Source organism: Podarcis bocagei, assembly GCF_964188305.1.
Source record: "Podarcis bocagei genome assembly, chromosome: 1".
NCBI lineage: Eukaryota > Metazoa > Chordata > Lepidosauria > Squamata > Lacertidae > Podarcis > Podarcis bocagei.
The window spans coordinates 131,358,398-131,383,414 of record NC_138125.1 but is presented as its reverse complement, the minus strand read 5'-3'; the positions used below and the strand labels follow the sequence as shown (position 1 = coordinate 131,383,414).

The window sequence follows — 25,017 nt, the reverse complement described above, 5'->3', positions numbered from 1 at the left end:
GCCGACCTTCTGATCGGCAAGTCCTAGGCTCTGTGGTTTAACCCACAGCTAGGGAGTAAAACCTACACAAATCTGGATTGGCATCCCTAAGGTGGTTGGATGGCACCTTGTACGCCTCCTTCTGGCAACTCCCGCAGCCAAGCTTGTGTCAAATGTATTGCTCTGCTTTCTTTTGAATTGCATCAGCAAGGCCAAGAGATGGCTCTTGTTGTCCAGGCAGCCTAGGACCTCAAAACACGCTGCCCAGGCAGTGTTCCCATTCCTTTTCTCGGGTGGCATCTTCTACCCAAGTGATGGCAGCTATTACAGTTTTTATTTATTCAGTTTATATCCCACCCTTCCTCCTTAAAGAGCCCAGGGTGACATCACTTAGCTGTTGAACCCTGGCACCAGGCAGAATTGTGTGACGTTAGAGGTATCTTCAAGTTACCATTTCACTACATCACCATAATAAACAACCACTCTAACAGTCCATTCCCAGCCTACAAAACATTCTGTCTCTTTCTTTGGCGATCACTCGTAGCCGAGTAAGATTGTCTTCTATAAACACTGTTTTAAAAGTGAGTCCGTAAGTGATTGTGGAGGCCAGTTCTGGATCCACACATCTTTCCACAGTGGGACATAGGTTTCCGGGTGGGAGTTGATCACGGTGAGGGTTTGCCAAGCGTGCCTTCCTCTTAGCAAGTTTCTCCCTTGCGTTCTAAGTTCGAGTGTCTTCAAAGTCCATGACACCTTCGGTAAAGGTTGTTCTCCAAATAGAGCACTCGCAGGCCAGTGTTTTCCAGTTGTCGGTGTTAATACAGTGGTACCTCGGTTTAAGTACTTAATTCGTTCTGGAGGTCCGTTCTTAACCTGAAACTGTTCTTAACCTGAAGCACCACTTTAGCTAATGGGGCCTCCTGCTGCCACCACGCTGCCGGAGCACGATTTCTGTTCTCATCCTTGAAGCAAAGTTCTTAACCTGAAGCACTATTTCTGGGTTAGTGGAGTCTGTAACCTGAAGCGTATGTAACCCGAGGTACCACTGTACTACATTTTTTTAGATTTAAATTTTCTGTCTACGCACATCTTGACCCAGATAATGAGAGAGAAACTCCTACTCCTTCCAATGGACAAATATATCTTGCCTGACTTAAGAGGAGATTCTTACTCTTCATGGGCTTCCAGGAGAGTACTCTTCTTTATAAGCTGATTTACAACAATGTACAGGGGACGCTCGGGTTGTGAACGTGATTCATGCGGGAGGCACGTTCGCAACCTGTGCACCTGCACAAAGCGCAATTTAGTGTTTCTGCAGATGCACGAGCGTCGAAACCCAGAAGTAACCCGTTCCGGTACTTCTGGGTTTCGGCACGTCCTTATCCCGAAAACGCGCAACCTGAAGCGTCTGTAACCCGAGGTATGACTGTATACACGATTGAAATAGATAATACAGAAACCTGAATTTAGGCACATTTCCCCCCAACTTACTCTTGTAACATGCCAAGTCAGAAGACGGTTCTTCTTTCCCAGCAGATAAATACCGGTATAGCTTAATCCCATGCTTTAATAGTAAGCAGTGACATCTACTGGTCACACCATAAAGTTGTCAAACGTACACACACATACACAAAAAAACCCCCAGCTCTTTTCATGAAGGTCATTTTTATTAAATGGATTAATGCATCATTTTACAGCAAGACTCCCCGCGCAGCCCCCAAACCTAAAGAAATGTTTTTAAATGTTCCAATTTCTTTGTATCGATACAGTCTCTTTGTATAGGTTCATATATAACAAGTATTCATAGAAAACTCTGAAGTGGCTTTTAAGAATGTCAGCTTTCATAGTGGCATCCACAGATGATTTAAAAAAGCAGTACGTTTCATTCGTAGTCAGACTATCCTGTAATGCGCAACTTAAACAGCATAGCAAGGTACTGGGCAGCTTATACAAAAGTAGTAAAATCAACCATATATAAATTTGACATTTCAGCAGAAATATGTGAGAAGCACTACAAGTTCTGAGAGGTCTAGTATTCTTCGACTCCTTCTCCCTAGAAATCTCGCTGTGGACATGAATGCCGTGTAGCTCAGTGTTCTCGTTTTTCCAATTCGAGGCTATGCATGGCTTCGTGTTTAAAGTTGTAGGAATATCTCCAGGGTCACAACACACCATCATTGAGATGCCCACAGTCATTGAGAAGGATGCTTCAACCTTACAAGCATGCCAATACAACCCATTTCCCTCACTCTTGAGTAAGCAAACAAGAAATGCAGCTCAATATTGTATAAGCGACACAAATAAAGAGGTTTGGAATTATCATTTCCTTAATTTGCATTGTCAGTTTCTTTTGGAACTTACATTGGAATTTTTCATAGTGCTGTTAAGATACAGTGGTGCCCCGCAAGACGAATGCCTCGCAAGACGGAAAACTCACTAGACGAAAGAGTTTTCCGTTTTGGAGGTGCTTCGCAAAACGAATTTCCTATGGGCTTGCTTCGCAAGACGACAATGTCTTGCGAGTTCCTGCTGGTTTTTTTTCCTCCCCTCCCTTTTTCTAAGCCGCTAAGCCGCTTATCAGCTGATCCGATCAGCAGATAAGCCGCTAAAAGCCGCTAATAGCGCTAATAGCGCTAATCCGCTAATCCGTCAATGGGCTTGCTTCACAAGACGAAAAAACCGCTAGATGAAGAGAATCACAGAACGGATTCTTTTCGTCTTGCGAGGCACCACTGTACAAAGAACCTGGTTTCAAGCCACCAAATTCACAGTGCATAAGACAGTATTTGTGCGAAACAGATATTAAATACTAATAACTGGAAATAGACCTAAGACTGTCGGGGGGGGGGAGGGTTCCAAATCTGAATGATGTGCTTTAAGATATTAAAAAAATTCTGCTTAACTTGTTAAAATTGTAGGGAGAAAAAGAATAATTCCTCATTTCCGATTGCATCTTGTATACCTCTATGAGCCAAGGCACACACCCAACTCTGATGTGGTATAGTATTTTATGTGTTTTATTTTTCCTTTAGTCTCATTGTACTAATTCACACACAATGCTAAACTATGATTTAGTACTGCATGTGTGAGTTATGATGAACATGAGCAAAGCTTTGAGCTTGAACATGTTGTTAATTTCATTTCTTCCTCCCCTCCTCTTGCAATACCTGGCTTCAGTTTTTACAAATCCTGGTATGTCATGACAATAGTTAATGAAGCCAACTCTATAGCCCAAAGTTTGGAATTCGCTTGTTTTGAAATTGATCAGGTGTGTTCTTTGCTACCATTTCCAGTTTATATGTAATGAGAAGCCAAGATTCATGGAAACCATTAATAGACATGACAGAAATCTTTCTCTTGGCTACGTGGAAGGAGAACGCAGGCTGGTGGTTTTGCTTTGGCTCATTCTAGCTTGTGCATGTACCACGAACCATGGTTCAGCATTGTATGTGAACATGCGTACACAAGGCCACCAAGTTTACAGGACACGTAACGCCAATTTATATTGCAGCTATGAAAGTTCATGCCAGAATGTATTTGTTAGTCTTTTAAGTTCCTCAGGATTAGTTGCTCTTTTGTTCCAGTTTAGGAATTTCATAAAACAGTTTTGTATATGTATCTTCTCCTGCGGTCCCATGTGTAACAGTGGGGTGTATGTCAGCAGAGCACATGACTCATATCTAATTTTTGTCTTTAAAACATTTAAGCAAGTACTCTGTTACTACTCAAATAGTATGAGACTGATACTGTTAACAGTGCCAACTACTATATCCTCAAAGTTTAAGTTCTAAGGAACAAGGAAATCAGTGCTTGGAATGAACTAGTTTGGTAGAACAAAGATCACTGAACTAGTTCAAAAATCTCTGGACTACACTTGAAAGTGGTCCCCATAACTGCTGGGGGAAGTAAATTTCTAGTTCATCTTCACTTTCATTCCCTTCTCTTCAGCCTGGCAGGAGGCCCAGACTATTCCCCCCCACCCCTGGTCAGTCAGACATCTATAAGGAAAGTTAGAAAGCAAACCATGGAGGCTGATTAGACAGTAACTTAATCACTGTTGTTATGTAATCAAAAGGAAGGAATGTAAGGCATTTCCTGTACCTTCCCTACTGAAGAGATTTGCTCTTTTTCAACAGGGTAGTTTGCAGTGAGAATTACAGGTAGAGGAACAAAATGAACAATGCCTTTAACAGCTGTGTGGCTGGCACAAATTGAAAAGATTCACTTGCTAACATTCTGTCTTTTAGACATCTTATTAGTTGTGTACCCCTATTTCCTTTTAGACCCTATAGCTCTGCACAGCAGGGTGTGACATTCTGAATGCTGATTTTAGGATGAACTTTTTATGTATTCATTTGGATGAATTATTATTTATTTATTTATTTACGGCTATTAGCCCATAAAATATGTACAAACATAAAAGGACAGAGGCATAAAGACCGATATATTCGACACCAGAAGGTGAACACCACGATGCAAGGGTGGGTCATTGAGCGATGAATTAATTGAACAAGTTTTGTTTTGTAAAAGGATGAACTGGAAGTAGTTCCCTTTGGGGCAGGGTTAACTTGAACTAGTTGTGTTTTAAATTAAACTTTCCAAGTGCTGAAGGAAATATTGGAAAGCTGTGTAAAATCGTACTTGGACCAAATGGTTTTCTTTAAAAATGAACAGCAGGACACAAAGGGAAGTGGGCTGCTTTGCATAAATCTGTGTGGCTGGCAAAATGTATAGAGTGACAGAAAGAACTTAAAATTGAGCTTACATGCTAAGCATGGTGTAAACACATGCCGGGGGGTCACAGAAGACAGCGCATCTGTTCAAACTCTTGAAAATGGTTCAAGGTGAGCAGGGCTCCTTCGCTGATCTGGATCCGACAAGTGCCCACTGTCACTTCTGCCTTCCCCTGTCCCAAGGTCCCAATTACTTACCTTGAGACAGGGGGAGAATTAGACAAATTAACAGGAAGGATCCAAGACCGGCAGGACCAGAAATTTACCGAAGACTGGAGTAAATTTACGAACTATATGAAAAGTATTTGTGATGATCAGACGACGTTTGTAGGTTTGCAAGAAGTTCTGTGAGGAGTATTGTTGGAAATATTGTAAAAATGGAAAAGGGGGGGGGGAATGATAAGTTAAGAGAGGCAAAGACAATATAAAATTAAGTAATGCATAAAAAGAGGTTAAGACGGAAGATCATCGGAGGTGCTGATGGAAGTCCCCCCCAAAAAGTGTATTTGTAATAATTTGTGTGGTACGTTTTATAATTTGTATGTTAAAATTAATAAAAATGTATTTTTTTTAAAAAAGAGACGGGGGCCAGTGGCGGAGAGCAGGCGGGGGCTGGCACGGATCCTGGGGGCATGGCGCACGCCCCGGGGGTGTGACGTGCCATCCACAGGGGCGTGGCACACGTGCTGGGGGCATGACGCACGGCCCACGGGGCATGGCACGCGTGCTGGGGGTGTGGCGTGCTGCCTGCAGGGGCATGGCACCCAGCGCGGGGGGGGGGGGGAGCTGCGATGGCACCCCACTGGGATCATGCCGCCAGGAGCGGCACCCCTGCACTCCTGTTCCTCTGCCAGTGGGGGGAGTCAAAGATAGCAAAGAGGATCCAGAGGTCTCAACAGAGCATCTTTCTTCATTGGGGATGGGACTTAATACTATGAGTGATTGCTGGGAAGAAGGCTCTGAGAGGGGCTCCAGGACACCCGTTGCCTCCATTCTTCTACCGTCCTGCCCTAGTCTCAAGATATATTATTCAGGTTGGTGAGATGGGAGGCAGTGGTCACTGTGAGGACCAGCAAGCCTTTTGCAAGTCCTCAAACTGGACACTTACCAAAAAAAAAAGGCTTACACTTTTGTGAGTGCTTGAGCAGGGCACTGGCAAAAGCATATTTTTCAGGTTGAATGTTAGGGTGCTTGTGTATCCCTGTTGAAAACAAGAGCTTGCTTACTCCAGATATCCTACCGTCTCAGAGCGCTGAGTTTTCAAAGCAGCAACTGTGCAGCTGTTGCTCATTTTTCTGCACAGGATCCAGTCTGTCTTCCTCAGATATGCACACCTCTTTCAGCGATGTTGTATTTTACCAGCACTCAAATGGCAAGATTTTGTTACTGCTAAATGCAGTTGTCTTCCCAGTTAGCAAGGCCATTGGAATTCATAGTGCAATACAGTGGTGCCTTGCAAGACGAAATTAATCCGTTCCGCGAGTCTCTTCGTCTAGCGGTTTTTTCGTCTTGCGAAGCAACCCAATTAGCGGCTTAGCGGATTAGCGCTATTAGCGGTTTAGCGGCTATTAAAGGCTTAGCGGCTATTAAAGGCTTAGCGGATTAGCGGCTAAAAGGCTATTAGCGGCTTAGAAAAAGGGGGGGAGCGAAAAAAAATTGGAACACTCGCAAGACGTTTTCGTCTTGCAAAGCAAGCCCATAGGGAAAATCGTCTTGCAAAGCAGCTCAAAAACGGAAAACCCTTTCGTCTAGCGGGTTTTCCGTCTTGCGAGGCATTCGTCTTGCGGGGCACCACTGTACAGTTGAATGAATGTCACATATAGTTGATGGCTAATGCCTATGATATTTTATTATCTGAATTTCAGTACTTAGCCTGCACTGGAGATGAAAGGGACAGTCATCCCAGTGCCCTATGACATGTTCCTCTTTTCTTAAAAAAATTGCAGATAGGAGAAGAGGATTCAGTAGGGAAGGGATGCTTAACATTTACCCAGCCATCACGATTCCTCTAAAACTTGCTCCCTCAGACACATTGTCATCTTATAGGGAGTTCTTCATCTTTTTGTACAGCTATGTCATTGGTTATAGGCTTAATATTTCCAATCAGTATATTTCGTACGGTGTGTCTGGAAAAAGTTGCAACAGAGATCTGAGGCATGTGTTTACTGAAAAAAAGGTATCGAAAGACATACATGATATGATAAAAAGCAAATCACATAAAATATTCTTCATTATATAGACTGATGGAATAGCCTTTTATAAACTTTAAATTCATTAGCATGTTACAATTATTTATTACATAAGGGGTAGCCATATGGACAAAAAGAAAGTCAGCGGCCCTTAGCAATACAGCGGTGCAAAAAGACTTGATAACTACTACACCACAAATAAATTGCTGGTAGGCTTTTTCTTTCAGATACATATCTATAGTTCCACCCCTCCCCCCAAATTTATAGGCATAGAGGATTAAAAATCATTTTGTGAAACACTGGGTACTGCAGAATTAGCATGTGACCTTGAAACTTGTGATATTGTTCACTCAAGTAAAAGAAATATCACCTCTAGATTCAAATGAAAGGCAGAATGAATAACTGACATTTGTTATATCTTAACACAAAAAGCAAGCTTTCTATGCTGATCCTCCATGAATTAAAAAGCCGATTCTCTCATCTTCCATTTATTTTAAATCCTATGCTTATATGTATAACTTAAGCACAACTACAAGAGTGCAATTCTTTTAACTTGTGCATTATTTCCCTTACCTTGAATTACAGTACAAGTAAATATTTCTTGTGGGGGGAAAGATGCAACTGCCACACTAGAAAAATAAATTGTCTCTGACTTGCTTACTAATGGAACTTTGAGAACATTGCTGCATTCCTTTTTAGAAAACTGTTCTCACAACATGGCAAAAGAATGCACCCTTTGATGAAACACTCTCACTCCAAAATATCATATAGAGGTTCTTTCTCCCTAAATTCCTATTTACTGATATATTACCATCAGTATAATTTGAAGAAAGAGAACACACACACACACCCCACCTCCAGTAACTGTGCAAAGATAATCCAAAGGTCAAATCTCTATTTTCAGGGAATGGAGAATGCCATCTTTTTGTCATGAGCATTCAGACTTGGCACATCCAACTATGCAGATGTGAGACATTAGTGAAATCACAATCAAACCATGCAATCGTTGGCAACAGGTCTCGACATGCAAAAAGGTCTAAAATAAAAAGGAGCCAAAAATCACTCACACAGTTTCATTTGCACAAACACTCCACTCTTGAATATTTTTTAGTAGCCTCTTTCCACTTTCTGTTCATTTTAAAAATGTGGTTGTAAACTCCCAGTTAAGATCTAAGAGGACATGCACTGAGAAGCTGCCCAACTTTTGGAGTGGAAGATATACTATCCCTGAACTACAGCATGCTTGCACAGCCCAAGGAAATTCCCGGCCCAAATGAGCCCTCCCCAAGTCCTTCCAATAGGGATGTGGGTGGCGCTGTGGGTTAAACCACAGAGCCTAGGACTTGCTGATCGGAAGGTTGGCGGTTTGAATCCCCCCGACGGGGTGAGCTCCCGTTGCTCTGTTCCAGCTCCTGCCAACCTAGCAGTTTGAAAGCACGTCAAAGTGCAAGTAGATAAATAGGTACCGCTCCGGCGGGAAGGTAAACGGCGTTTCCGTGCGCTGCTCTGGTTCGCCAGAAGCGGCTTAGTCACATGACCCGGAAGCTGTACGCCGGCTCCCTCGGCCAATAAAGCGAGATGAGCACCGCAACCCCAGAGTTGGCCACGACTGGACCTAATGGTCAGGGGTTCCTTTACCTTTACTTAGGTCCTTCCAATACTTGAAAAGGGGAGATCACCTGAAATCTGGTTTACTCAAAGCAGGATTGCTGGCTCTTTAGCACTAACTAAGCAATCCACACAGCTCAGTTTCCTCTTCAAAAACTAGGCTACTTATTCTAGTGTGTTCCTTGAGAGCTCCTTGCGGATAACCTTGCCTTTTTAAAATTAAAGTTCCCAAAATGTGTCTCCTAAGGGCTGACATGGGAATTGCGCAGCTCTTTAGCTGATGCCACAGAGCTTCATTTTAGAATTTGCCTTGGGGACTCCTGAGCTTCAAGGCTGTGAAGCTTCTCCCTATGAAACAAGCCTCCAAAACAATGATTAGATTGATTGCCTAATTTTTTTCAGTGGAAGATTCAACACTGTTCAAAGTCCAACTTCTGATTTGAAAACTAAAAGCTGCAAATATTAATCTCAAGCTTACGCTAAAAGGAAATTAAAACAAAGTATGGCAGGGCCATAACTCCAGTAAAAGCACATTGTATTAATTTAGGCCAAAAGTTCAAAAAGCCTGGATGTAGGCATGCTATGCCCCAGGAAGGAGGCAAAAGGCCACAAATCTTCTTAGCCTAGAGTAGATTGTTGTAAAATAATCACTTAACATAGTGGGAGTAAATGATGAAAACTGAGCTATGAACGGGGGGAAATTGATTAGAGGGCTTTCAATGTGGTTATCACAGGATGAAAGCAGTGATCTTATTTGATGGAAAACTTTAAATATTAACCAAGTCCATGATAGGTTCTAAATGATATCATAACTTACTTAGCATTCAGATATTCTAGACCAGGATTTCATTTAATTTCAAACATTGGTCTAATCTAATCAAACATCATACAGTGGAAAAAGTTGGTTTAGTCTTCAGTAGCTGGATGTAACTACAGTGGTACCTCCAGTTGTGGACGGGATCCGTTCCAGAGCCCCGGTCGGATCCTGAGGTTTCCATAACCGGAGGTGCCTATTCTGCGCATGCATGCAGTGCGATAAAGCGCCTCTGCGCATGCGCCGAAACCCGGGAAAATACTTCCAGGTTTGCCACTTTCGTAAGTCGAGGTTCTACCGTATTTCGAAAAGAGTGCAGAGTTCAGGACTTTAAAGTGGAAGAAAGTTGGTAAGAACTGAACTGAGGAAATAAACAATTTTTTAAAGGTCTGAAAAACAGAATGAAGCAGTTCGTCAGAAACTAGCATGGGGACAATGTGCTGTAGAGATTGTGCTATGTGGCGCCCCCCCAAAAAACCAGTTGTGTAAGTCTTGGATTATGATAAATCAGAACTCCAGCTTTTATTTAGAACCAGATATCATACTAGATGCTATTTAGTGATTGTAAATATATATCTTGTTAAGGTTACATAAGTCTGAACAACAACTGAGACAACAGGGCTTCATGCTGTGACAAGGGCCAGTAAGCAAATATTTACTCATTTCTGTCTAGGGAGATATCCTTATTGACTTTCAAAATGGTGCTTTAATGGGGCCAGATATTTTAATAGTCATGCACAAATATGTAGTTACATGTATTCTAAAATATTCTAAAATGTTTTCCTTAGAAAAAAACCTTGATATGTTGTGATGATAGGTACTAAAGGGGCAATTAATGCGTAAGCAGGACATTTCTGGAAGGAAATGGGTATTTTAACAATATTCAAAGGCTGCAATTCTAGATATACTTACCTGAACTCAGTGAGATGTACTCCTTAAGTAGACATGTAAAGGAATGAACTGTATATCAGCCAGTTACACCTAGGCAATCTGATGCAACACTGAACTAGGCCATCAGATTTGGGCAGTAAAAGTACAGAGGCGTAGGAACTCATCACATGACTATCATGCAAATGAGTCCATGTTTTAGCTTGTCTATCAAAAACCTGTCTTACCAACCTACCTACAGTAAAAAATTTAAGATAACTTACCAAGATTAGGCAAAAATGTTCTTTTCAATATACACCAAAAGCATTCATTAAGGAAAAATGTACATAAATACAAAGCATATTTAACTTTCAAATTGTATACGACAAGAGATAAAATAAAATGGTAGACCTTTGGGGTCGGTTTACACATACCAGAGTTATAATCTGCACATGGATCATGGCTTGGTGAAAAAAGATACCACAGATCATCTGTCCCATATAGAGCTTTGAAACTTTGTAAACCTGCCAATGGTGAGGCATGTTTATCAAGCATCAAGCTTACTAGGGCAGGTATCTACCTCCACTGATTGTACAAACTGACCCTTTGATTCCTTATATTTTGTTCAGCACTTTCTTGCTTAGAGTTTTCCAAAGCTGCATTGTCCACTATGAAGAAAGTTGCAATTTGCTAATTTCGAAGGATGAAAGAAAGCAGAAGTTTGTTCTTTTCTCCCCTCCTTCCTTTTTAAAAAGCCCTTTTAAGGCAGGGAAAATCATGCATTAACTGTGACCTTGGAGCACACATACAGATAGATACAAGCAGCTGCTTTAAGCTGATTATGCTTTGCAGAGTTCACAGTTGGATTTCATTGGCTGCCAAATCATTAGATTAAAAACCCCTACCACCCTTTAATTCCAAAAGGGGAACTGTGTAGCAGGGATGGAAACACAAAGCATACTGTGAACTACAGACTATTGCACATTTCAACAGAACACAAGTGAAAAAATAGGGCGTTTAAAAGATAATACACTCTGTCACACAGAAACATACAAACGAGCTTGTGCACAGAACTCAAAACATGAACAGCAAACACCACTGTAGCCAGGTGGCTTGTGTGTTTAGTGACCTTTAGAACCCGGTCCAAAATGATTATCAGCAATACATTTTTTTGTTTTTGTTTTTTAAAAAAAATATTTTGAGACCACATCATTCGATACACATATATATAATTCTGTGGTCGGGAACAGACAAGATGTAATTTTGCAATACTAAATAAAAAGTGCAAAAAATGTTTCAAAAAAATAAGAACAAAATTAAAAATATGGAAGCATAAGCTAAAAATTGTCTGCATAGCTGAAATCTATTTAAAGCAAGTCCTCAGTAAAGGGGTGCTGACAGGAGAAGGAACTCTCTCCCCCCCCCCAAAGGTCTTCTGCATGTTTGTTTAACAGAATGCAAAAATGTCATTTTTGTCAGCTTTTAAACAATTCACAGACAGTTCACGCCTGTATCCTTAGACACCATAGTTGTAGCAGTACCTCCTTCTACAAGGAAAACAGCTGTGCTGGACTTAGAGCTGACTACCCTATCACTGCCATTGTTGTTGACTTCACAGTCCAGTGGTTCTGTAGAGATGACCCATGTTGACGGGCGCCACCGCTTAAGGGAATATGGTGTTTTCACACGTTTCTTGATCTTTTCTCCTGAGCCGGGTTTGCCATCTAGGGATGACTCACTCACTAAAAATAAGCAGAATATACATAGTGTCATACAGGAGGAAAGAAGAGGCAGAAAAAGAAAATATGAAATCTTATCAAACGCAATGGATGGCAGGATAGGTAGACTTCAACAAAGCAGCCCTGGTAACTCCCTTTTCGGAGTAAATCCTGGGAACTAGGTCTACTGTATGTAGTATTAGTCATAAGTATTGCCATTTCTCTAGACAGCATCTTAAAAAGCATAGACATCACCTTGCCAACAAAGGTCCGTATAGTTAAAGCTACGGTTCTCCCAGTAGTGATGTATGGAAGTGAGAGCTGGACCATAAAGAAGGCTGATTGCCGAAGAATTGATGCTTTTGAATTATGGTGCTGGAGGAGACTCAAGAGTCTCCAACACCGTAATTCAAAAGCATCAATGCATCAAAGCAATGCATCAAAGCATCTTCTTGGACTGCAAGAAGATCAAACCCATCCACTCTTAAGGAAATCAGCCCTGAGTGCTCACTGGAAGGACAGATCCTGAAGCTGAGGCTCCAATACTTTGGCCACCTCATGAGAAGAGAAGACTCCCTGGAAAAGACCCTGATTTTGGGAAAGATGGAGGGCAGAGGGAGAAGGGGACGACAGAGGACGAGATGGTTGGACAGTGTTCTTGAAGCTACCAGCATGAGTTTGACCAAACTGCGGGAGGCAGTGGAAGACAGGAGTGCCTGGCGTGCTCTGGTCCATGGGGTCACGAAGAGTCGGACACGACTAAACGACTAAACAACAACAACAACATCATTGCCATTTCTGTCACTTTATGTACATGATTTCATTTTTTAAAGGATTCCACATTTTACTAGAGACTTAATGTGCTGTCTTGGACCTGTTTTTGTGTCTGAAAGCTTAGCTGCAGACAGCGGCGGAGGGCACCCAAAGCGGCAAACAGGCGTGGGCGTGGCGCGTGTATCGATTACATAGCCTAATACTTATGGATCCTTTCTTGATAAAGAATCAGATTTAAAATGGCAGATTTAAAAATGAACTGCTGCTTCTTTGTGTTAATTTGAAGTCTTAAACTTCCCTTAGCAATGAAAATGATCAATCGGGGGCAAGCCAGAATTAGAAACCATGTTCGAAGTGGATTTAAAAATCATGGTTTGGCAAACCAATTACAGCCGTTGCTCTGCCTCCTAAGAATTTCAGACCTAAAAGACTGGTGTGCTGTGCCAAGAAAAAGAAAGAGCAAAGTACCTTAAACTGTGGCTTGTGTTTGGAGCTCAAGCCATGGTTAGAGTTATTAAATATGGTTAAGTGTAAAACACAGTTGGCACAAAGGATGAATTAAGCCTATGCAACCTCTACCTGGATTCTACTGGTCTTGTAATGGGAAGAAGGCTCTACTGCCTCGATTCTATCGTATCTTACCTTAATAAGAATAAATGTTATATTCACAGTATTGAACCATATTGTACTTGAGTGTTCTTTTCAGCTTCCAACTTCATAGATATATAACAACAAATTACAATAGTGGGATTCAACTAAACAAAGCAGTAATACAGTCGTACCTTGGTTTTTGAACAGCTTAGTTCTTGAATGTTTTGGCTCCTGAACACTGCAAACCCGGAAGTGACTGTTCCAGTTTGCAAACTGTTTTTGGAAGCCGAACATCCGACGGGGCTTCCGATTGGCTGCAGGAGCTTCCTGCAGCCAATCCGAAGCCGTGCTTTGAGTTCCATACATTTTGGAAGTCAAACGGATTTCTGGAACGGATTCTTTTTGACTTCCAAGGTATGACTGTATTTATATGTATGTGTGGCACCAACATCCATAACTTCCATTTACTTATTATGGAGCATCTTCAACTTAACAATGGAGAACAGCTCTTGAGAAAAGAAAGCTTTCTAAAATGTGAATTAATTAATTCCCAATAATAGGCTACTACAATAACTCTAAAATAATTTAGAATATAATACATTCTAAATAACTTTAGAATGCAATACTAGTTGCAGAAAGTTATGCTAAATAGTGTAACAAATCTTCTAGCCAAACCTTGTTTCATTCAACTAGAAAGCTTTGGCTGAAGGAGAGTACCATGTTACTTTTTAAAAAGGTGAGTCTACTGTTGCAAGTCACCGATTTATCTGAAGAACCAAGGCTCACATACTTCTAAGACAGGTCAACAAAAGAAGTATTGCTGAGTCCCTCTGGCAGTATTACAGTTTTCTCATAAACAAATAATATTTTAAACTCCCTCCCAATTTATGTTTTAAACGTAACAGTCTAAAAAGAGAAGGTTGAAGGGATATTCTTCACTGGGAAGAACAGAAATAATTTAATTGGTACAGTGGTACCTCTGGTTGCGGACAGTATCCATTTTGGAGGTCCGGCTGGATCCTGAGGTTTTCGCAACCGGAGACAGCGCTTCTGCGCATGCATGCGTGGCAATAGAGCGCTTCTGCGCATGCGCCAAAAACCTGGAAAAATACTTCCAGGTTTGCTGCTTACACATCCCAAAGTTTTCATAACCAGAGGGATACGTAAGCAGAGGTACCACTGTACAAGCAAAACCACAGCATTGGGGATTAAATCTTCCTAGGTTGGGAGAGCAGAATTTGGTTTGTAGGTTGTGACCCAAATCAAGAAGTTTAATTCTGTAATATTTTTGCAATTATCCATTGATAAACCCCACAAAAACTCACACTGCATACTACAGCCGTCCAAAACATTTGTGGCTGATAGATCCAGCGAGTTGGGTCTCTGTGCTCTTCTAGTGTGGGCTTGTCCAGAATTTGGTGCTGTGCTCTGGCTACGGAGGACAGAAACGTCTTGTCCTGGACATGGGTTACTGTTGTTGTTGTTGGCGTTTGTTCTACCATTATCCAGCGAGCGGTCTCTCCTATCAACCAGACGATCGAGAATGCCCTCATCATGGCTCACTTGCTGCTCCCTTCTCAACAAGGGCTCGTGCTCATCAGGGCTCGAGTTGATATTCAGACGGCTGTCCTCTCCGCTGAACTGGTTCTGCAGCATTTCCTGGGCCCGATGGACCCCTGAGCTGGATGCTTGGCCACATGGCACTGTACCATTCACATACTGGGTTGGTACAGCATGTGAGGCTATTGTATGGCTCCTTCCTGCCACGTCATTTGTGGTAACTGTGACCACGTGAGGTTCTGCAGAATTGATAGTGTTCATCTTGGCAACTCCAGTTTCTACCTGCTTCAAGTTTGATTTGTGCTTCCCTCCAAACTTCAGCCGAGGCTCCTTTGTTGAGTTTTTGGTGTTTATAGGTAGGCTAGTAGGCCTCTTTGGGAGGTTCTGCTGCTTAGGAAGAGGGTAGACCTGAGCAGGCTGAACATCTGGAATTAGACACGCCTGGCCATTTGCAACGTGCGTGAAGTCCTGTTGCCCTGTTGCTTCCACTGCCAGTTTTATCAGTGGGTACAGCAAGCTGGAGCTGGTGCTGCTGAGCGGATCGGGCCCACTGAACTGCTTAAGGGAATGCTCCATCAGATTCTCATCAGAACTCTCCTTCAAATTCTTATCCACTTCCTTTGGGTCCAGCTTGTTGGTCTCCAAGTCCTCCTCTGTTAGTTGCAAACAAACAGGCGTTGGCCCAAGTGGCTGCATGCCATTTGTAGCACCAAGGTTTGTTTCACCTGAGTAAGGCATCTCGGATATGGTGGTCATGCCAGTGCTCGGAGTGAGGCCTGCAGTGTTGGTGGTGGTAGTGTTGGTCGACAAGCTTGTGACGCTAGTTTCAGGACTAGGAATGCGAGCTTGTGCTTGCTGTCGCTCGTAGTTAATAGAGTTTCTGTTCTTCTCCCCAATTGTCAGTGGTGTGCTGGACGATGAAAGCTCAGACGAAATATTCTTCACGATGCTGTCAGGATGGTGAATGGAGTCCTCAATGTAAGATGACGAAGAGTAATCTTGATATGGTCTGATCTTTGGCACACGCCTATGGTGTGATAGATTTCTTTTAAAAAAACACACAAAGAAGACAGTAGGATTAAGAGCATGTAGAAGATAAATTCTTCTAACATAAAGGATCTAAAAATGCAAAATAGTTTCTGCAGCAAGCAGAACTATCATGAGAATTTTGCTGTGGGGGAGGGGGCAGTGCTGTTATGTCATGGACCTCAGTGTGATGGTCTAGACTTTTTTCCCCTTCAGAAGCTGTATGTCACCATTCTAGCACTCACATGCCTACTTAATTTTATCTCATTCGTAGCACTATTATTTCAACACTGTTCCAAATGTGGGAACAGGCATAATACTGGCTTTGACAAGTGCTATTTTGGACTTTTGTCTGGAAATGGCCTCAGTGATCATGTTGTAGCTGCACTTACTGCACAATAAATATGTGCTTGTCAACCTGCCCTTGGATTGAATTTAACTATTCATATTCTAAGCAGAAGGGACGCGGGTGGCGCTGTGGGTTAAACCACAAAGCCTAGGACTTGCCGATCAGAAGGTTGGCAGTTCGAATCCCTGCGACGGGGTGAGCTCCCGTTGCTCAGTCTCTGCTCCTGCCAACCTAGCAGTTCGAAAGCACATCAAAGTGCAAGTAGATAAATAGGTACCACTCCGGCAGGAAGGTAAACGGTGTTTCCATGCGCTGCTCTGGTTCGCCAGAAGCAGCTTAGTCATGCTGGCCCCATGACCCGGAAGCTGTACGCCGGCTCCCTTAGCCAATAAAGCGAGATGAGCGCCGCAACCCCAGAGTCGGCCACGACTGGACCTAATGGTCAGGGGTCCCTTTACCTTTACTTCATTCTAAGCAGACCCACTGAAATTAATAGCCCTAAGTTAGTTGATGTGAAAGACTGGCTGGACACTGAGGAATGGTGGCTGGATACTGAGGAGTGGGTACCGGGAGACTGGCTTGGAAGAAGGGATCAGTGATCTGATGAGTCAGAGGCAGAAGCTGCAGTATTGGAGAGTGAAGAACACAAGCACGAGGAGGAAGAGATAGGTCAGGCTGGTATGGAGTAAAGGGCTTTCACATCTCCTGCCCCCACCTCTCCTGCCCCACTGTCTCTCAGGACCAGAAGAGGATTGAAGTGGGAGGAGCAGAAACAGGCCACACACAGATGTAGTCTTCACCTGCTTGCGTACCACTTGGGGGGGGGGAGAGATACATAAGTGGAGTTCGGGGTGAGCTACTCTTGCCTCATTGGGTGCACACCTGGGAGCAGCTGCGAGATGCAGGACTGATGGACATGCCTTTTCCTAACTTGTAAGTGTACTTTTGTCAAGAAAGAGCTAATTCCTCACTCTGGACATTCCTTGCTGGACAGCGCTGTGACAGATGACTTACACAGAGATACTGTCTAAGGGGAAATCACATTTTCCCGATTATTGAAGTATCATGATTTTAGTTCAGGGAAAACGTGACATCCTTGAAATCAAAGTTCAACTCTGAGATGAGAACTGAAAGCAGTAAATGGGACACTTAAGTGCATATACAATGTACTTTTTAAAAAGTTTCATTGATTTTTGGAATCAGATTGTGAAAACAGCACACACTTAGTACTACTTACCGCTCGTTCTGCATAGCTGTAGACTGCATAGGGTTGACTGTTGGGCTGACAGATTTGTTCCTTTCCCAAATCATCATGAGTTCAGCCATCCTCTCTTCAGCACACTGGGCTGTCAGTCGAGCTTCAGCATCCTGATCCCAACAGTCCTCAATTGTCTCTTTCAGTGACCTCACAGCCTATAAAGTAAACCAGCATTACATTCTGCACCCTTTTAAAGCTATACTTCAACACACATTCTAAGACCAAACAATGAAACTGAATCTCAAAATTACCGTATTTTTTGCTCTATAAGACTCACTTTTTCCCTCCTAAAAAGTAAGGGGAAATGTGTGTGCGTCTTATGGAGCGAATGCAGGCTGCGCAGCTATCCCAGAAGCCAGAACAGCAAGAGGGATTGCTGCTTTCACTGCGCAGCGATCCCTCTTGCTGTTCTGGCTTCTGAGATTCAGAATATTTTTTTTCTTGTTTTCCTCCTCCAAAAACTAGGTGCGTCTTGTGGTCTGGTGCATCTTATAGAGCGAAAAATATGGGTACATATCCTGTGTTCTAAAGGGTCAAGAAATGATACACAATCCTGTGTATATTTTCTCAAAAGCCAGCCTTACTAATTTCAATGGGGCATCTCCCAAGTAAAACTTATAGAAAAATACTACAATGAGTAAGTAATCTTGTCTGTACTAAGGTATGTTATTACTTGATCTGGTGCAATTTGGTCTAGGGTCGTTTGACAACAGAGTTGATAAAAGAACTATATGATTTCACAAACAGGGAAACAGAAATTATTCTAAAAGTGTTGATTGCAACAGTGCGATATTTTCCATCGTGTTACATGTTTTCAAAATATGTTACAAGGTGGGTGGTAGAGGTTGATAAAAAGGGTTTCAGGTCTTTATACAAATCTTACTAAACAGACATGGTAGCTATAATCAGATTACTGAGAATGAGGATTCTTACATCTGTTACTTCTATTGTGAATGTTAATGAATTAAGAAACTGAGCAAATGGAACAAAGTCTAGTCCAAAAACAGAGTATGGTAATTTATTGTATTCATCAGTCTGTTGGACTGACATTGCCTGAAATAGCACATTAAATTTTTATAATAAAGTATATTTTAAAGCACACTGATGTGTCCTGCGTAGTGATCAAGACAGTGAACTGGGCATTTAAAGAGAACACACACGAAAGATAGAATACGTTACTGACCCCATCATGAAATGTCCAGCCCATACTTGTATCTTGCACTCAAATATTACTTTTTATTAATTTTAGTTTAGTTTCCTAAAGACAGCAACTTACATATTAAACCAATGTTATGCCTCCAACTCCATAATCTAACATCTTACATATGATTTCCAAATGAAAAGGGGGGGGGGGAGGTAGCATCTTGCTTCTCTCACCAAGCTGTTCTCTTTCCAGGCCTCTGGGAATTTTGGTCGTTGCTTTTCCCTTGAAACAAGAACTTGCATATCTTCAAAAGTGGGGTGGTTTCCAACTTCTGCGTGGAATGCTGCCTGGAACTCTGGCACTGATTCTCCTGTTTACAGACATAATAATTTAAACGTAAACAAAAAGTCCAAATAGCTCTGAAATGCCCAGGCATAGCAGGAAGATGCCTATCATATTTTTTCCTCTTGCATCTGAACCAATATTTGGTCCAGTTGTACTGTGAGCTGCATGTGCTATTGGCTTAATCTCGCTCTTTTGCAAAGCTGATTGACAAAATTGCCTAAGCTCTGCAAATATGTTATGCCTAACATATGAGGAAGAACAGCAGCATTTAAGGGACCTTGCCTACTTGAGGACCAGGAGATATTTAAAGGAAACCAGATAGTGCATCCTGCATGCTGATCCTAACTATTCTACAACATATTTGGATCTTTTTGTATGATTTTACTGTTTTAACTTATACCAATAAAGGCTAGTAGCAGCAGCAGTTGTTGTTGTTTAGTCGTTTAGTAGTGTCCGACTCTTTGTGACCCCATGGACCAGAGCACACCAGGCACTCCTGTCTTCCACTGCCTCCCGCAGTTTGGTCAAACTCATGCTGGTAGCTTTGAGAACACTGTCCAACCATCTCGTCCTCTGTCGTCCCCTTCTCCTTGTGCCCTCCATCTTTCCCAACATCAGGGTCTTTTCCAGGGAGTCTTCTCTTCTCACGAGGTGGCCAAAATATTGGAGTCTCAGCTTCAGGATCTGTCCTTCCAGTGAGCACTCAGGGCTGATTTCTACAAGTTCATGGATGCGTTTTTTTATCCATTCCTACACTGACTCAAACACAACTGTATGGCAATCTTTGCCTCTTCTTCCACCTGATCTTGTAAATCTATCCGAAAAATCCTAGGAATTATCTAGGGAAGTTCAACAGATGACATGGATCACTCAAAATGATGCGGCTTGAGGATGTGGACAAGACGTTTGGATTGGTACAAGCGAATACCTGTGCTCTGAACCCTTGCCCTTCTTGGCTGTTAAATCCAGCAGGGAGGAGACAGCTGTCTAGGCCAGGGAGCTGGTTAATGCCTCTTTATGAGAGGGGCCAGTTCCTTTCTGTTTGAAGGAGGCAGTGAGAAGACCGCTTCTTAAGAAACCATCTCTAGATTCCGAGAACCTTGGTAATTACCGGCCAGTTGCCAACCTCCCTTCCTTGGGAAAGGTTTTTGAGTGGGTGGTTGCTGACCAGATCCAGGTGCTCTTAGAGGAGACTGATTTTCTAGATCCATTTCAATCAGGGTTTCAGCTTGGCTTTGGCACAGAAACTGCCCTGGTTACTGCCCAGGAGAGAGACAGGGGCAATGTGTCCCTGTTAACCCTCCTTGACCTCTCGATGTCTTTTGATACCATCGACCACTGTATTCTCCTGGAGAGGCTATCTGAGCTGAGAGTGGGCGGCACTGCTCTGCAATGGTTCCAGTCCTACTTGGACGGTCGCTTTTAGTGGGTGATGCTTCGGGACTGTATTTCAGCACCGTGGGGCCTTCAAGAAGGTGTCCCTCAAGGCTCAATTCTACTCCCCCATATTGTTTAATATCTATACGAAGCCGCTGAGTGGAGTCATCTGGAGTTTGTGCATGTGTTGTCAGCAATATGCCAATGCCACACAGGTCTATTTTTCCTTTACATCTGCAGGTGTGGTTACACTCCCTCTTAAGGAGCAAGTACTTCTGGGGTACTTTTGGATCCACTCCTTGAGGCCCAGTTGCTTGAAGGCCAGGTAGCCTTGGTGGTGCAGAGTGCCTTCTGTCAGCTTTGGCCCAGCTGCACCACTATCTGGACAAGGATAGCCTAACTTCTGTGGCCTACACTCTGGTAACCAATGTATAACCAATGTGTTATACATGGGGCTGCTTCTGAAGACAGTTTGGAAACTTCAGCTGGTGCAAAATGCAATTGCCACATTGTACAATGCCCTGGGATCTTTTGATAAAGGGTGGTAAATAAATTGAAATAATAAAGGAATACAGTGGTACCTCGAGTTACAAACGCCTCAGGTTACAAATGCTTCAGGTTACAAACTCTGCTAACCTGGAAGAGTTACCTTGAGTTGAGAACTTTGCCCCAGGATGCGAACGGGAATCGTGTGCCGGTGGTGCAGTGGCAGCAAGGGGCCCCATTAGCAAACGCACGCCTCTTGTTAAGAAGAGCTTCAGGTTAAAAACAGACCTCCGGAACAAATTAAGTTCGTAACTAGAGGTACCACTGTACTAATAACAACTAAATAATTATAATTCAGACTAATGATACTTTCCTCACATACTTCATTAAAAAAAACCTGACATTTTATTTTTCAAAATGTAAACCTTTCAGGGACATATTTATATGGAAGCTCCCCATATACCTGGTTTGCCTTGGTAACAAAATATGAAAATCCCACAATGTGCTGTTTTGAGGCCTTCCCTGCTTCTTTTGTGGCTTGTGCTACACATGCAGAATTCCAGATGTTACTGGTCTGCCATACATATGTATTTGTGTGTGTGTGTGTGTGTGTGTGTGTGTGTGTGTGTGTGTGTGTTGATGGAGATTGTGTATACCACCAGCCACACAACAAACCTCATGTGGACATGTCCACAGTATTCATTCAGCTTTACCAGGTAACATATAAGCTTTCCTTAATACCTAAAGCTTATCGGCAACATTACTTTATCAGGCACCAAGGCTACGTATTTCATCATGAATTATAACATTCAGTACAACTCTGAAACACTAGATGGCACTGAGTTCACTGTGGGAAGCAAACAAGAGAACTGGTATTTACAGCCAATCCTTACAGATCTCAATAGCAACCCTCACCCCGCAAAAGACCCCAAACCAGTGCATGTAATCGGAGTAGAAGAATTCCAGCAATTCCTCTATTACCTGGGAACAGGTCTGTGCATCTCATAAAAATCTCCCAGTAGATTAGGCCTAGTGCATACATATCTACTTGTTTTAGAGCGGATTCGCAATCCCTCAAGTTCACAGCTCCTTCCAGCACTTCGGGGGCCATGTAGCGGATTGTACCAACCTGCAGAAACATGTTGTGACATTCTTAACATTAGCTCAGTATTTACAAAATACCATCTATTGCCCTTATCTTTAAAAGGAATTAAGTAGAACTACCCCTCCCCATTTATGTTCGCTTCCATTCTCAGGGTGGAATCTCTTGAACAGAAAGCATTTTCAAGGCCATACTGCCTTGTCCTGGTCTTATTAACCACATTTATAATAACAACTATGCCCATTTTGTTGTGTGCTCAGTCCCAATAAAAGTCTTTTGTGGCATGATCTAATAGTTTTGAGAAGTAGCCATAAGTGGAACAGGAGCAAAGCAATGTTTAGCTTAAAAGTTCAGTACTTCCTTGACCTCAAAATTAATAATAAAGGTTCTCTTATTTCCAGCAGGAGCATAAAGAGTGACAGCTGCATGTAGGGCAGATAGCCTTAGAGATATATTTATTCATTCACACTGAGCAGGTGACAGGATCAGACCATTTCTCCACCTCCATTTGGCAAAAGGAAACATGAGGAGCTGGTTTTTTTTAAAAAAAAACATTTTGGTGAAATAACGACCTTTTATAGTATTTTATACTATCCCTCCTTTCACGGTAAAAAGTGAAATAGTAAATCTGGTATTCTGGGAACAGCTATCCTTTAGATCGTTATACGGATACAAAATTCACATTGTACCTTTAAAAAGAAATAAAAACCATGCATGATATACTGAGGCACTTGGGATTTATATGTATCTTGAACTAAAAAGCAGGGATTACTTCTCTTTCAATTTCCCCTTTTCAGATTCAGTTATAAATTTTAGTTACTGAACTACCTGTAGAGGGGATTTCAATCTCAGGTTAAACACACAGCCGTTACTGGAGGTGTTGGAAAGGTCTGTTGACATGTGCAAACAAATAATGGGCGCAACAGGCTGAATGGTAATGTTTGTAACAAATTTCTTTGCTGGTTACTTCCTAACATGCGAATCAAGTCCAGGATGTACACCATATACAATCCTTAAGCAAGGTGTATAACCTATTTAATTAAATCCAATGCCGATATATTTCTTCCTTTCTCAATACATTCTTGTTTGAGTTCATATATTACTGTATTTTTCGCTCTATAAGACGCACCAAACCACAAGACGCACCTAGTTTTTGCAGGAGGAAAACAAGAAAAAAAATATTCTGAATCTCAGAAGCCAGAACAACAAGAGGGATCGCTGCGCAGTGAAAGCAGCGATCCCTCTTGCTGTTCTGGCTTCTGGGATAGCAGCACAGCCTGCATTCACCCCATAAGACGCACACACATTTCCCCTTACTTTTTAGGAGGGAAAAAGTGAGTCTAATAGAGCAAAAAATACAGTACACAGTACTCGAATGTGGTCAAGGAAAGGTATGTTAGGAAGTAACCAGAAAGGAGAGGCAGACAAACCCGCAGAGCTCTGCCACAAACCAATCAAGATTATTCACATGCATTGTATCAGGGATGAAGGACTTGGCCTCTCTACTCCAAAATATAAGCAAGCGGCAACCAGGAAATATTTGGGGGCCTTTCTGTGAACATTTTGATTAAAGATCTGTGCTCGAAACAAAGTATCCCTTAAAAAAACAACCAGCGTCTTCTGCTTCAAGGTAGAGTAGAGAACTCTCATTGGCTTGGGTTCTAACAGGAGTCAAGGAAGCTCATGAAAGAAAAAAATCCCATCAGCCTCTCTGCTTTGCAATTGCCTGTGACCTCTGGAGAGCCTCTCTGTAAGTTTGGGGGACCAGCTGAACAATGTGGGCTGAGATGTGATCAGTGTGTGTGTGTGTGTGAGAGAGAGAGAGAGAGAGAGAAAGAAAGAGAGAAAGAAAGAAAGAACCTATCCTTCTATGAACATCCTTGTTAACTTATTTTTGGATCCAAGTCTCATATTCAGTTAAGAAGAAGAGGAGGAGTTTGGACTCCCTTTAAGGCAGGAATGTCCAAAGTCTGTTTTGGGGGCCTAATCCAGCTCGTCGGTCAGTTTAATCTGGCCCCTGTGACAGTTATTATTTATGGGGTAAAATCTTTAAAAAACCTCAACAACTTCAATCCTAAAAAAAGGTCAACAACTTTGGTTGGCCCCCACAGCCCTCAAATATGGCCCTCTTTGAAAAAAGTTTGGACACCACTGTTTTAAGGACTTTTAAAGTGGCTAACAATCTCCTTTCCCTTCCTCCCCCACAACAAACACTCTGTGAGGTGAGTGAGGCTGAGAGACTTCAGAGAAGTGTGACTAGCCCAAGGTCACCCAGCAGCTGCATGTGGAGGAGTGGGGAAGCGAACCTAGTTCACCAGATTACGAGTCTATCGCTCTTAACCACTACACCATACTGGCTCTCTGTTACTGGCTCTCTGTTACTGTTCCTCGCCCTGCATCCCCTCTTCATGTCCTGTTCCACACTGTCTCAGAAGCCCACTCCCAATGGCTGGAGATGCTTTTTCGGGATGGAGGAGAGGAGAATCAGGTTGCTGTAGGGGAGAGTTGATGGGAAACTTTCCTTCCGTGAACTTCCTTAAGATCTTAGAAGAGGTTTCTGAAGGGAATCCTTCTGTTCTGCATGATTTAACCGTGTCCAACCATTGTATTCTCTTTCCATACTTACCTCACTGATTGCAGCATTGTCCTCCTCCCCTGGGCGCACTAGTCTATTTCCTGTTAGCTTCATGGAGAGTCCAAAATCACTAATAACACATGTTCCATCATTCTTCACCAATACGTTACGGCTGTTCAAATCCCGGTGGGAGATGGCAGGTTTGTAGTGATCTGTTTGGACATTTGAAAACCCTGCTTTAGGATTTCTAATTGTTTCTGTCCATATACTATGAAATGATTGCTATGCTGTACTATTCTGAATCTAAGAATCTGTTCTATAATCATGGATATTTTTAAAAAGCAACAAACTGTGCAAACTTCAGAATAAATATCTATGCCAGTACTAAAATAATATATTATCACACTTTTTTGTTTTACAGAACAAGTATGTCTCTGTCAGTGGAAGAAAAGAGAGGTAATTTCCAAATATTCTTTCTCCCCCCAGCAGCTCATGAGTACCCCTAAATTTGCTTAAAATGGT

General features: G+C 42.3%; 1 protein-coding gene and 2 long non-coding RNA genes across 8 annotated transcripts in view; 2 read left to right on the top strand and 1 right to left on the bottom strand.

The window, feature by feature from the left end:
* The window catches only part of LOC308582102, a 45,520-nt gene that overhangs the window by 14,867 nt on the left and 5,636 nt on the right, over nt 1-25,017 (top strand). For both annotated transcript variants that reach the window (XR_014005488.1, XR_014005489.1), the window contains exon 2: nt 24,917-24,951. This is a non-coding gene — a long non-coding RNA (uncharacterized lncRNA). The remainder of the gene's footprint in view (nt 1-24,916; nt 24,952-25,017) is intronic.
* LOC308581837 lies at nt 5,644-11,711 on the top strand. Its single transcript, XR_014005319.1, has 2 exons — nt 5,644-8,189; nt 8,550-11,711. It is a non-coding gene; the product is annotated as an uncharacterized lncRNA (long non-coding RNA).
* Nucleotides 9,821-25,017, bottom strand: part of BMPR2 (bone morphogenetic protein receptor type 2) — an 83,501-nt gene continuing 68,304 nt past the window's right edge. For all 5 annotated transcript variants that reach the window (XM_081205709.1, XM_081205706.1, XM_081205708.1 and 2 more), the window contains exons 9-14: nt 24,547-24,707; nt 21,800-21,947; nt 18,844-18,980; nt 17,446-17,621; nt 14,599-15,878; nt 9,821-11,932 (exon numbers count right to left, since the gene is read on the bottom strand). In XM_081205709.1, the coding sequence (XP_081061835.1) occupies nt 11,682-11,932; nt 14,599-15,878; nt 17,446-17,621; nt 18,844-18,980; nt 21,800-21,947; nt 24,547-24,707 (2,153 nt within the window). In that variant the 3' untranslated portion in view covers nt 9,821-11,681. The remainder of the gene's footprint in view (nt 11,933-14,598; nt 15,879-17,445; nt 17,622-18,843; nt 18,981-21,799; nt 21,948-24,546; nt 24,708-25,017) is intronic.